Below are 15006 nucleotides of genomic sequence, written 5' to 3'. Positions count from 1 at the left end.
AACAGCTCTGTGGACTACACATTACTGAAGGAATTAGTTCTTGTTGGAGACGTGATTTCCTGAAGATTAGAAAAAAAGATGTAGAGAAAGACATGATGTAAGTACATGGGCAACACCGTACTGCTGACCTCCCTCCCCCAAAAAGAGGGATACAGGAGCAAGGGCCCATACGTTAAATTTATCAGTTTTCCTTCAAAAAACTGTGTCTTGTGTGCTTATCTGAACTTTCCAATGTTTCTCTGTCAGCAGACAAGACTACTGTGTGTATAAAAGTAACAAAAGGTTCTTTTAACCGAACTTTACTCCTCAGAGGGCATCAGAAAACTGACACCGGTAGGACTCAGCCAAGTGCAGGGGTCTGGTGGAGCCAGATTTGGTACTGAGACCCTGGGTAAGGAATGAGAGGAAATTCGTATCTTGCAATAATAGTGACGTCTAAGGACACTCGGTGTGTTCTGTAATTATCTGTCGTTGAACACCCTGATACTACCTTTGATCAGCAGCAATTTCACTTCGCAACTTGACATATGTGAGCATGTTCCACTCTGCATGTACTTCTCTAGGCACTGGAAGGGGTCCAGTGACTCTCAGTAGACAGTGGCAAACACAATGCAAGCCTGAGAGATTGGGACTTCCCCACTTAGACCAATGTGTGTGGACACACACCTGATTATATGTAAAGTAGGGGATTTAAGACTGCCCTCAGCATACTTTAAATGTTGGCCCTTGCTCCAGATTGCTCTGGATTGCATTACTGTACGGAGTTTCTGAACGGAAAGTGTGACATTGAGTAAATGACAGCTTTTCAGCCTTCAGGACTCTTGCAACAGACCTATAAAACTACCCGAGGATAAAGACCCACTGGGAAACACAACTGTGAAAATTCAGCCCTAACTGATCACACCCTAGTCTTTCCAAAAGAAACTGTGTTTGCAAATTATCTGTTTTCTTCTACCCCTCCCATGGTTTTATGCTTAGGTATCAGTATTGTTTTTCAGCTAGGTACAGAAACTGAAAATAATACCTTTCCACCTTGCTGTACACTTTTTCCTCTCCCTCAGCTTGATACGTGAAGATGTGTGCAGCACACTGTCCCTTTCACTTATGCGCTCCTGGGCTGTGCTCATTTCATTATACAAAAGACTTTCTCCAGTAATATCACCAAATGCCTGAAAAACAGAATGGACAAAACCAAAATATTATTATGGCAGCATTCAGTGAAATATCAGAGGGAACACGGACGACTTTGATTACACTTCCCCACCTCTCTCTTCTTGCTTTCAAAATATTGCAGCTTAGAAGCTTTTGTGTGTGTGAAATTTTATTCTGTCATACTAATAACGCAGCTTTACAGCAGCTTAGTTTAGCTTTCATGGTTCAGTTCCACTCCTAGGCTTATAACAATTTTTCTAACAGTTCTGCCAAAATATTATAAAGTAAAAGTTACTCTAAATGTATTCACTAATACAGATAGAGCAGTGAGATTAGCAATTTAAACACATGTGAAATGTGAATTCACCTAATTTTTCTCAGACTCTAAACGCTTTAGTAAAACAGCGGAATGGGGATTTTTACGCCCGTTGCTTTTAATAATTTCTTCTTATGATGTTCTTGACACATGGAGAAGATTTGAGTGAATAAAGAATAGACCTTCAAAGAAGAAAATCATGGCCATGAGGAGGAGATGATGTGTTATAGGACTGGAAACTGGTAATAAAGCCAAGAGACTGCCTCAGATCCAGCTCAGTTCATTTGTAGTTGCCACATTGCACATCAGATCCTCAGCTTGTGTCATGTGGGTGGCATTTTGCACAAGAGTGGCCTGGCTCTCATTCTTTTCACTTTCTGGAGTGCCCATATAAAAGAAATTTTGCTCAGATGAATATGAGCAGAAATCAAATTTCAGATGCTGAGAAATAACAGAGCCTCAGCTCTGTCTTAGCTGCTGTTACTCAAATGCTAGCATGGAAAAAGGATGTTGCTCCAGTAATACTATGATATTTTAATGTATTTTGCTATTCTCAACCTGGTTTAACACAGCTGTAATAAATTATACAAATGCTGGTTTATGTACAGGAATAATTTCTGTTGTATTTTTTGTGTACTTTTATATTCTATCCGATGAAACATCTTAAAATCTTTGTTGGGTTTGATACCTTATGAAGCTGGGAAGTGCTGTTACGTCTGGAACAGTGGCATACAGGCAAAGTAGGGGATATTCCCCACCTCACATAAAAAACTGTGATTGAATGTTGGAGTGGTCTTGTACATCCTACATCCTAGACAAGTTCCTTTCTACCAGGCTATGCTATCTTTATAGCTAGGTACCACTTACACAGAATACCTACTGCTTAATTTTCAGTTTTACTCTTTTACACTAAGAAATGATTGTCCTAATTTGTTTCTCTCATGGCATGAACAGTCTTTGGAGCACGTCAGGCAGAGATACAACATCATGACAGGGCTTCGTAGCAACAGTTTTGCAAAATGCAAAGTCAAGAAGACAGACGACCAAAACAGAGCCTATAGCATGAACGACATAACAGAAACAGCAATATTTTTCCTGTTCCAATAATCTGAGAGGAAAAAAAAAAAAAAAGGAAAAACAAAAAAAAAAGAAAATATCATCAGGGTATCCCTGGAGATTTAATACTAATTCCATAGAAGCTGGAACACTAAGTTGTATGTTTCTATGCAAAAAAGAGGATACAAGTGATACTTGGGGTTCATTGGAAATGCCTCTCTGTTGGTGTTGGTTATCACATACCAAAAGCTCTTTCAAATCTGATAGTTCACATATCCAGCATGCCTGACCAAAGCAACAGAAGCACTTTGCTACACTTAACATGCTATCATTTATTTGTGTACTTTAAACTGAAGCTTGTATGGATATGTCAGATTTTTAGACTTGATCAGATGTTGTGCAGAGTTCTGTTCTTAAATTGAAGTCTGAGTTGTTGTTTCCTAGAGTGCCTTAATAACGGTAACCTTACAGTTAATCAACCATGTAGTAAAGTTCACTGTGCACTTACTGCAGTGTAATTATAAAGTGAGCAAAAATATAATTGATGCATTTTGTCAATCTGTGTAGCTGCAAGGTACTTTTTCAAAGGTTATTTTTTTTTATTTTTTAATTCGTGTAAAATAAGTTAATGCTGTTTTGGCAATTATCCTTTGACTTCAGAGATTTTAGTACTGATTCAGGTAAAATTACATGTTAGATGAATAAATATCACAGGCATTTAAGAGTACAAAATACATTCTGCAGCAGTCTGTTGCTGTATCCTTTCAGCATAAAGTCTTTCAGAAAATCACTGAAAACACGGAAAATCTGAGCATTTATAGCAGGTTGGAAGTGAAAGAGAAGAGTTTCAACATCAAATAGCACTTTTCAAGTACATCTTAATTATTAGCACTGATATTTCTTGTACAGCACAATTACAGTGATATGACAATATTTTTCCCATGAGCATTGGGTCAGACTGAATGGATGTGCTTTGGCAGAACTTGCTCTCATCCCTTCTGTGAACATTCAAATGAAACAGCTCTAACTCCTCAAGCTCCCATGGAAAAACAAACGTAAATATCTGTGCTCATAAAATATTTGTGTATATGTCGGCTAGGTATGTAACCCTTGCTCTTCATCTCATGTTCTCTGCCAGTAATAAAGAAGCCAGCATGATTTAAAATTGCATATTCATATACAGAACAAGGCTATAATGCTGCAATGTAGGTATTTCTATAATTTTCTGGTTATCTGAAAGCCTGTGCATCCTGCTAAGAGACAGTGGTGGCTCTGTCTTATCATTTTCCTGCTCCTTCCATTGGACCACAGCCTCCATCACAAATAAGCAAGACGTGGTGTCTTCATGGAAATACATCTTTTTCCCCATGGCTCTGGGAGTTTCCGGGGTGGAAAGCAGATTGAACCTGGGATTTGGAGAAAACTGAAGAGGGGAAAAATGGCCACATGCTACATTCTGCATCCTGCATTTCCATCCTGTAGCAGCATAACCTTTACAGTAGTTGATAATATTAATAGATTAATAATTAATAGCCATCATTTCCATTTAAGACTATACCTCAATTTTACTCAAAAAAGGACATAATCCTATACTTGAAAAGGTAAACAACCTGAAACAGAAGGTATGGAGACATAAGTTTTCCTTGGCTGAGACATAGTATGCGTGCCCTTTTTATCTGAAGCAAATGTGTCGGTTTAGCCATCACAAGGGCAGGGAGCAACAGTCTGGGTCCATTTCAGGACAGGATTCACATGTCGCGCAAGATGAGTTAGATTAATGTAAGAGAAAAGCACACAAATGCAAGATTTCTCCAGGAAAACTCTTTTTCTTGTTTTTACTTTGTCAGATGGGTGGAAAAAGCCACCCAGACAACAATTTTTTTCTTTAATTAATTGAATTATAGCATTAAAGGAGAAATATATACTGGTAAAGATAACTTAAAGCAGTCTGGTTTACTTCTGTTTGCAGAGGGACTAGCAATACTGCCCATGACCCTCAGCTAAAGGGCTGTAAATTTGCAGGCTGTACTGATTTGATTTTGTGCCCATGGGAGCATCCCTTAGCTGTCTTTCATCGTGTATGATTCCCAGCTGAATTTCATTGCATGTTGAGAGGAATCATCCCATTGGATGCAGTTGCAAAATATTATTTGCCTTCAATGGGACAAGATTGGATCTCAAAATTAGGAAGGCAGCATGTGGCAAAGCCTATTCAGCCCAGGAGCATATGCCCACAATCATGCATTAATGTGGGTAGAATCACTCTTGCAAGGGATAAACCTTTGCTGTTAATCCCTAGTTGTAGTAGGATCTCCAGAAAACTGACTTATTGTAAACTGGCCATGTTTGTGGATGACCTGTCATGACGCTGCTGAAACCAACTAATGTGTGCCAATTTACACCAAATAATTACCTTTGCCCAGCCTCTCCCCAGCCAAGAAGTCCTCACTCACTCACCTCGGCTGATCCAGCTTATGGTATGGAAAAGCCAGAGCTTTCCTGACCCCCTTGCATGGTCTGGTGAGATGATGAAGCCTTATGATGGTGAAGCCATTAGGTAGAGTGCCAACCTTGGTTACCGAGCTAAAGCAATCTTCCCTCTTTCTCCTCTCCATAAATCTTTAGTGACCACTGCAGTGAGACTCTTTATGAAAACAGCATATAAGCTAGAAAATTCTGCACTCAGATACATACACAAACTCCTCTGGAGTAAACTGCACGCCTTATGCACATATGGAAAAAATAGGGCCCAATATTCACAGTAACATTGTGTATATAAAAAGAATTTGTGGAATTAAGAATAAAACATGAGGCAATTTGTTGATTTTCCCAGGGAATATATGGGAGCGACAAATGCGTAGATTATCCTAAGATTGTTTTTTAGTGTCATTATCAGATCCAAGAACTGTATATAAAAGCACGCAGTCCTTCACATGCTAAAAGTATAGCCTGCTCAAACAATTGTAAAATATTCAGTATTCTTAAGATTAAATATCTGAATATTGCTTCTGAAGGAACAGCTGTCATCTTAAATCTAAAGTCTAGTTTGTTTACTGGCTGTATTTTATATCTGTTAGAAAATGACACCAAATGGCAATAAAATTGTTGTAAGTATTCTACTGGGGAATATAAATGCCCTTTGGTTACAGTGTACATATCTTTACACATAATTCCAGTATATTTTCCCTAGAATTATGTTAAATATGTAAAAAGCCTTTTCTCATAAAGGTAAAAATGCTAGATGTTTCCAAGCTGTAATTTAGCATTAGTGTCAAGATTGCTTCAGAAAATAAGCTACAGTTACTGTTTCATTCTTTTTAAGTGTCACTCAGCATACCATATCTGATCTTGTATTCAAAATAAACTTATTTTATTCACTTTTCCAGAAGTGCAAGAGAGTTTAGACATAATTTATAGCATATGGGTTGATGTAAATAGCTTAAACTAAGTAATAGGCTAGTCCCCTACGCTGTCTTATCCTATTACTATTAGGTACTTTTCAAGTAATTAGAGAAAACAGATCTTTTATTCAGTTAGTTTAAATTGGATGACTCTTTGACATATGTGTAGTTTTATTTAATAGATAAAATCATACTTTACAAAAAGTTCCTCTACAATGCTGAGGTTTACTGGGCCTATAATAAGAAACTGATTTTTTGCTAAGTTAAAGTGACTTATCTTTGCCCTTTTAATAAGAAATCAACTCCAGTCAGCAAGAGTCAAGATAAAAATCACTGAGTTGGTGTTATCACCATGTAGACAGCAAACACGTACCACTATCATTAACTTTTCTGTGCATGGATTTCCAATACATTTAAGATGCTAAAACTCAATAATTTCCTGCATATTACAATAACATAAGATTAATGAATAAGGGAAAGCATGAAAAGTGATTTATTTTGGGAAGGTCATTCCTTGGCTAGCTAACACCTAAATTGAATACTATAAAGGAGAAATATATTATAGGCAAAAAGGAAAATGGGTTTTACTGCATGTGAATTCTTTGAATTTTACAATGCTTATGATAAAAGCACTGCACTTACAAGTTTAACCTCTATAATTTTTATGCTGCACATTTAAAAAAAATCTTTTTATTTAACATTTCTAGGGCAATTTATACATGTCGCCTTTTACTTAATGTTCCTTTTAAAACCGTTATTTTTGCCTCATGCTTATGAAACCTATAAAACTACTTTGCATACCAGACATGAAATTTCTAGTTATACCAGCAAAGTTGGACCTTTAATAGTAATACCATACTTAAAGAAATAGGTGTTTTAAAGAAGTTATTGCAGAGAGAGACATTTGTTCCTGGCTAGTGTACTCCCACACACAGCACTTGCAAACTGGCCTTACTTACTGAAAGAAAAAAAAAAATAAAGAAAAGTGAGTGTTTTGGTTCCTTGGCTTAAATGAAGTTCACACTTAAGTGCTCTGCCAAATTCAGGCTATGAGGAAATCTTTCTTTCACTGAAGTAAAAAGGAGTAGGATGAGGTTGTGAATATAATGTAAATTCCTTATGAGCATTGAAGGAATTTAAAGCAAGATTGTGCAAAATTCCTTTCACGACTGCTAAAGAATTATCTGCAGATGCAGAAATATATCTGAGGTTGAAGTCACTAGGAGCTGAACACATGAATTTGAGGAAGAATTTGGCCTGGTGATTTAAGTATTGTTCTCGTCTCCGTGTGTTTGACAAAAGATAAGATATACTGCTATTCCAGTAACCTAGAGCTCGCTAGCCTGCACACACACCTCTGTTAATCGAACATTAAGAACCTATTCCTCATGCTGGCAGTACCCTCTCAACAACGTCTATATTTGCACACACTTTTTAAAGTTACTATCATTTCTGTGCTGTTTTTTGCCAAACTGCTTATTTCCTCCTATTACTAATATGCACATATTTCTGAAGGATGCCTGCCAATACCAGCAACCATCATGCTATAAATGCACAAAGCATTACACATCTAATGTGAGCTTCTAGTCCCCAAATTCTTGAATTAAGTAGCTCCCAAAGCATTAATTAGGGATAGGTGTTACAGCTCTTTCAGGTGTGATCCCTGAAAGTCATAGAAATTAAAATGTTTGCAGTCTTCAGTGGTACATGCCTTCAGATTTTCTCTATAAAAGTGAAGAAACAGACAAAAAGTTACACTGAAATAATTACATTTTCACACCCGGTAGATTACTGTAATAAAAAGCATAACTGTTTCACAGGAAGAAGGTGCATGCAACCCCCAATTCCTAGATGCTTTTGAATTATTCTTTGTATTTTGCTGTTGTACAACACTAGCTCACACAAAAGAGAAGAAAAATAAGTAAAAATTAGTTGTTTTCTTGCTCTGTTGACTCTGCAGATGAAGTAGATGTATATGCAAATGCAGGACACGTCACAGTTGCCACAGACTGTTCCTACAGGCCATGTTCCTACAGTCTCAAGGCAACATTTTGTAAAAATATCTTACGTCTGATGGGGGGAAGGAGGCTGGCTGATAATAAAGAAGCAGCAAAGGCAGTTGTCATTCCTACGACAGGGAGAGAAAAGGTGACAATCTCTGCCCTGGCCACTGTGAAGAAGAGCTCTCCTGTCCTTCACCACTGTTTGTGAGATGATGAGGGCAATGAAAAGCAAAAGGGGAGCCCATCTTGTTTCTTCTGATGAAGTGTTGTACTCATTCTGGCAGAAAATGGGTAAAATTATGTAGGTAAACTTCTGGAAGAGAGAGGTCTTATTTGTAGCAAAGAGTCATCCAAATAAAAATAGAGAAACTGGCAATGAATAAATTGAGACTGCAGAATAAGAGAAGACTTCTGACCAAATGGACAGTAAGGATCCAGAAAAAATCTTTCCAAGGGATCTCTAGGGACAAAATTCCTAGACTAGGTTTAGGTAAACTAAACCATCTGAATCTTTAGAACTAGCTCTAAATATTAAGGCTGAAAATGACGCAGTTGTCCATAAAAGTAGCAGACTTGACAGATTAACCCAGGAAGCCCATGTAGTCTCCGTTTCCCACACCCTTAAAAGCTATAAATACTCAAGGTTGTAATGCAACTTTTCAGCTCTGAAACAATTTTCTAGGCCCACTCAAGTACCACTGCTTGTCTAGCTGCAGCAGAGAGGGGCAGCAACAACGGCAAGTGGCAAAGCTCAGGTGTATTTGCCCCATGGCAACTAACTTCTCACTAGTCAGCACATAGTTTAAAAATTCATTAACTTATAGAATATTCCTAATTTAGGACTGGAGTAGAATACCCTGACCTATAAAATACACAAATGTATAATTACATCCATTGTCAGCTAAATGTAAGATCTGTATGTAAGTTTTACTGCAATTATTAGTTAAGCACATTTCTTATATGTAATTGTATTTAATTCTGCAAGTACAGATGCTGTTAAGCATGCATTGATCTCCTAAATTAAGAGTGCAGCTTTTAAGATCATAGAATCATTCTGGTTGGAAGAGACCCTTAAGATTATTGAGTCCAACTATAACCTAACTCTAGCACTTAACCATGTCCCTAAGAACCTCGTCTATAAACCTTTTAAGCACCTCCAGGGATGGTGACTCTACCACTTCCCTGGGCAACCTGTTCCAGTGCTTCACAACCTTTTCTGTGAAGAAATGTTTCCTAATAAGACTCAGTGATGTAGATTTTAGGGATAGACTATGTTGTGCGCTGGTGTGAGAAACTGCACAGAAGTGTCTTGAGCCACCTGCATTGTGCAGTGCTCACTTTGAGGATGCTGATCAGCATCAGTTCAGAAGCTGGAAGCTTCTGGGAAGCTCACTTGGGAAGACAATATTACATTGTATGGGAGCACATTTCTCCTGTCTCAGAAATACAGAAGGGATTGATGAACTGAACCAGTGCACTGGGTTAAGATTGTCTTGGGTGTTCAAAGCCTCTCCTTCCACAGCCTTGTGGAAGCTGACGGAAACTTCATGACCAAAAAGTTGAGAAGAACTTCACTGAGGAAAACCATTCTGCAAAGAGCTACTGTTTCCAACAGGCAGAAAGCAGAAATAGGGCTGTATTTGTTACTTCAGACATAGAAAATATGTTCTAGCAAAAATCTAGCCAATGATTTGTATGAAGATTTTCTTTCACAGATTGAGGCATGGACCTGAATTTGCTTGTTTCTTTGTTTCAATAATTAAGTTCTACTTCATGGAGTCCACATGTCTTCTCTTCTTTTCCTTGGCCAGCTCTGAGACTGGTGTCTTCACCATGGTGAATCACAGGTTACTGGGGCAGAGATTTATGTTTGGATACCTTGAGGACAGTTTCCTTTAAATTATTTTTTTTTTTTAAATCCAAGTAGGGCAAAGACATTAAGAATAAAATCTTTTAATGAAGAAAACAGCCTTGGAACATTAACCAAAGGAGCAGAAGTAACGTTTGCCGTACTTGAACCTTCACCTTAGAAGTGAGCAGCTGAAAACTTTGTACTTCAGCATTATTTGTGCCAGATTTCTATGGTAAACAGACATCTGTGATGATGCTCCCACTTCTTATCTGGGTAGGTAAAGTAATATTCTTTCGCTCTACTTTCTCTTAGATGCAAATATTTTTTTAAAGCTCTCAACACAAGACCAAAGGCAACAAGGAAATGCACTTTTTCTAAACACTCCGAACAAAAATGGCAATGCAATGAACAAAATGCAGCCCATGAAACAAGTAATGGGTGATACTTCTTTTTAATAACATCCTGTATTGTATTTTAGTGCACAAGCTGCTAAAGATCTGAAAACATCCGGGGTTCAATTTAAAACTTGCAAGATGCCAGTAGGTAGTCTAGCTGTGCCTTAGCTCTGTGTATCTGAGGAAGAACTAAGTGAATGACCATAATCGTAGTACTAGCTGTATAATAAATGTGCACAACACTTACATTGTATATTTATATATAATAATTCCTGTACATAATAACCTTATGCAGTTCTAAGCAATATATATTTATAAATAATCTCTATGTGTGTAGTTTCAATGTATATCTTCCATAATTGCCTCTAAATGACTCTAAACAATACCACATTGCTACTTTGCACTGCAAATGCATTAACTCATTGATTTTACACCACTGTTTAGCAGCGAGATCTTCCTGTGGAAGATTTCAGTGTATGTTTTGTGCAGGGTCAGGCAAGTCTATTTTCCTGTTTTGACACTGACTTACTTCTGAAGCACACACCTTCAAAACCTGCAGGTGAGGAGTCTGCTTGGACCTACCTCAACGATAGCCCCATCAGGTAGCCTGAGGAAGTGCCTGTAGAGCTCCTGGAAGCCGCTGAGGTGAACAGTGTGGACGGAGATGTGAACGGTGGTGCTACCTCTGGAGGTAGCTGCGGAGTCAGGGATTTCATCCTGGTGCTGGAGGTCACAGCTGGAGACACCAGGCTTGCTGGTGTGGTCCTTCCAGATGTAATCACACACTGCCACCTAGTGAGACAGAACACCCCCCCACCCCATACACATGCACACACGTACGGGCACACACACAGAGTCCACCCACCCCCCACCCAAGGAACACATTTAATTAACTTCTGGCAAGAGCTTAACCGTTTTAAAATGATTTTACAATAAATCTGCAAAGCCTGTACCATATGCAGTTCTTGCACACAGTTCTCCACTACATATTTTTTTATGACATAGATCTAAATAGAGGAGATAGACAAATCCCCAGTGTATATTCTATAAAGTTAATTCTGCACAGATGAATCTGTAATTGACTCCCGTATTAACCAAAAGTAGAGAGATCAAGCAAGGTAGGTTAAACAATGAAATAGCAATGCTGATTAAAAAAAGAAAGCTTCCCAAGAATTTTGTGAGCGAGTATTTGTATTTCTCTCTCTTTGAGAAACCTTTGCGCCCGTACCCACAAGCACTTTTTAGTCTCTGATCTCTGTGTAGTATTAAAATAACCTTGTACTGCTAACTGAATTGTAGATGAGGCAGAGTAAATGAGGTGTATTTTAGTGTGTTGTATAAAGCTAGTTTATTGACAAAGTTAGCTAGTTTCTGGGTTTCCCCTAAACACATTTGCTTGGGTAGGTTTTGTACCTCCTTGTGTCAGTCAGAATTTCCATTTAACCTTTTCCATGTTAATTCTTTACACAGGCTGAGCAGAATTCAAGACTTCAGATGGATCATAGCACACGGTTTAAGCACCCCTTATCCTTAACTAGAACTGATGATGAGGAGCATTATTTTTATACTCCTGCTGAAGTGCAAGCTTTTTAACCCTTCACTTTTGCAAGACCATTGCGTCACTCGTTTTCTTCTATGAGATGCTACTCCGGTTTACAGTAGGAAAGTATTTGTGATACTGTTGTATCCTTGCAGTACCCTGGCGTGTTCTTCCAAAACACCTCTACTTAATGCAGAGGAAATAACTCCTTTTCTGGTCTACTACATGCCTTTTCTTCCAAGAAATTATATTACACCAGCTGAAATGATTGGAACCCACCCATGAAGCTAGCCAAAGAAAACCTCTAACTTAAGATAGACACATCAAAACCTTCTTTTGCATGGTTTTGCTCTTTCTTTTTGCTGAAATGAAGAGCTCAGATTCTTACAAGAGATCTAAAAATCACCAGACACTAATTTTTCCCCCCACTTGGGAAAAGTTTGATTTAGCTCAGTTTGCTTGTGCTCCAGTTCATGTTTCCTCAGCTGTTCTTACACGTTATGAGGAGTCCCGTAACCAGCACAGTGTGCCAACGCTACTACCCTGACGTACATGCTGCTATTCTGAGCAACTGCCTTAGGAGATGACTTGTTTTAGGTGAATTAGGAAAGAAAGAACAGACACTGGAAATTATCTCCAACTCTTTTCCAGGAATGACAGAACAATAAGAAACTTAATTTTAGGACCAGCTTTCATTTGAATCAGTCCCGAGCAATTTTATACACTCTAAAACAAGGAAAAGTCATCTGAAACTTCAGATAAAATATGCACAGCCTGAATTTCCCACACCAAAGTCTCTGGTGTTAAAAGGCTTTCATTCAGAACAACTTGTTAGGAATACATAGCAGCTACAAGGACAGGACAAGCCCTTCATTTTTTCCTGCCTGCAACACAAATGTGCCTTACAGCCTGCCATACACAGTTGCTCCATAAGAATTAAGGTGACCAATGCTCTCATGAAAGCAGAAAGGCAGCTTCAGTTGGGACAGTGTTGACCAGAGCAGAAAGGCAGCTTCTGTTGGGCCAGTGTTGACCAGAGCAGGGACAAGCAGCTGCAAGAGCTGCCACACCACAGCTTGTGAAATGGGAATAGACTCCACCACAGTTACTCTCCTCTCTCATCCCAGTGTCTCACCACTGAGAGCTCTGACCTGTGCAATCAAGAGCACCAAGCCCTTCCTGGCCTCATATCTTCTCCCTGATCTATGACTTCAGGGAAGAGAAATGCTGGGAGACCCACCTCAGCAACTCATTCTGCAGGGGATCCACACAGCAAATGAGATGATCTCTGTCATGATCCTTTTTTTATGCTAGAGGACAGCATGGACCTTAGACTATCTTCACACAAGTAAATTACCATATATATTTTCAATTAGTGACACAGATGAATGTGGTTTACAGCATAAAATTACTGTGCTGGAAGACAAAGCCCCATCACTCAAAACTTTGTGCTTGAGCAAACCTTCACCTTTGCAGGGCAAAGACCTCCTTCAGGAGTTCCTGGCTCTGGGTCCCAGCCCTGTGGCACCATATCCATACACGGCCAGGTGCGGCATCAGGAGCCTCTGCCTTGTCACCCACCCCAAGAGCAGACAGATCTGCCTATCATCACATTTCAAGATTTGGAGAACTCCCTCTAAGGACATTTCTGTGACTAGCCAAGAGAATGTTACAATACTGATTGACATGTCCTCCCCTCCCTAACAGCACAGTCTGATCATCAGACAACTGAGAGTGAAAAAACACCACCAAAACTGATGGTGCCATGCTGAGTTGCATAACCTTGGTCTGGGGTAACCACAAGTAGACAGCAGAGAAATGGGATACTTGGCTAGAGCACCATTCATTGACCCTTCCTCAAAGTCATCTGGTAGCAGGAATTTGCCTGAAGGCAGACTCTGCAATATGTGGTGAGATATAACAGCTGAAAACCAACCTTGGGAAAGGAAAGAGTAGTGCTGGGGGTGCCTGCAGATTTAGACATCCTGGCTCTGAAGGACCGTTCAATTCCCTCCTTGCTGGCACTAAAGTATTTGGCAGATAGATGTCCACTGCCTTGAAACTTTCAAAATGCATTTCTGTGAAGTGATAAGTCACTAGAGAGTTGCTGTGGCCTACATAACCTGAAGTAATCTCCAAAAGTAAACTCTACTGTCATCTGAAATTTCTATCATTAAGTTAATCAAAAACGTCCATTCATTTCTACAGGAATACAATATGAGTTAATAAATCCACAAAGACAGGCTAGTCAAGAGACTGTGCATATAGGACATGTCAAAGGAACTGAAGTTAGCTGTGATCTAGATTCACAAGGGCTGACAAGAAACCACAAAATGCCAGAGCAGTGTACAGCAATCCTTAAATGAAATTCATCTTTCAGCAGAAAAACACATTAAGGATGGTAATTCTATAATAAAAGAGCCAAGCCAGAACAGGTTCAACTGCTGAATATTTCACAACATAACTTAATTAAAGCAGAAGTGTGAGGCTATTAATTGCTTTATAATAGTTCAGCTTGAAATGAGGGCTGATGTGAATGCCCTTATAACTTGTTTATATTATTATAATCACAAAATGTTACATCGAGCTATTGCCAATATACAGTTTTCATTGGTCTTTATTGTGTTTGTTTGTTTGTTTCTCCTTTTGATCCTCCTGTCTTTGTACAAGTATGCAAAGGGAAGAACTGGGACGAAAGGTCATAAATTTAGGTCAGATCAGATGATTCAGTAAGTCTCATGTGGGTTTAAGTCTTATTAATAATTTTAATACATTCTTCCTTGACAACAATGATTTTAATCACTGTTCCTTTAACGTACAGTGTGACGTAAAAATACACAGACTTTAAAAGGAATGGAACATGCTTCGCATACAAAGAAGGTAATTATATCACCCTTTGGAAATTATAGTACATAACCTAGAACAAAAGACAAAAATACATTTGTAAGTACAAATATAAATGTACTTTGTTGTATAACTGTATCATGCCATACCAAGTGTATAGAAATATGTTACTGAAGCAGAAGATAATAACATTTTAAATATGAAGATATTAATAAATGTATATTTATAAATCTATTACATACAAGATACATGGCCAATTAATATTAATACTTCTAAGTCAGGGTACAGAAAATGTCATGTTTGTGCATAACAGTACTACGGGGTTTTCTATTGTTTGACAGATTTTGTAAAAGGAGAAAGGAAAAAAGAATTCCTCAAATTTTCTGAACTACAGTGAGAATGAGAGGAAGGCTGACTCATAGTGTTTTAAAAAAGACATCAGCATAA

General features: G+C 38.5%; 1 protein-coding gene across 1 annotated transcript in view; it reads right to left on the bottom strand.

Annotated features, from left to right (window-relative positions):
- The window catches only part of LOC135985007 (uncharacterized), a 138288-nt gene that overhangs the window by 14281 nt on the left and 109001 nt on the right, over positions 1-15006 (bottom strand). Inside the window, exons 14-15 of the mRNA XM_065627928.1 lie at positions 10758-10967; positions 1025-1169 (exon numbers count right to left, since the gene is read on the bottom strand). Of these exons, the coding sequence (XP_065484000.1) occupies positions 1025-1169; positions 10758-10967 (355 nt within the window). The remainder of the gene's footprint in view (positions 1-1024; positions 1170-10757; positions 10968-15006) is intronic.

The sequence above is a fragment of the Caloenas nicobarica genome, chromosome 2 (assembly GCF_036013445.1).
Source record: "Caloenas nicobarica isolate bCalNic1 chromosome 2, bCalNic1.hap1, whole genome shotgun sequence".
Taxonomy (NCBI): Eukaryota; Metazoa; Chordata; class Aves; order Columbiformes; family Columbidae; genus Caloenas; species Caloenas nicobarica.
Note: the sequence above shows the minus strand (reverse complement) of the source record. Positions and strands in the feature narration are given on the sequence as shown.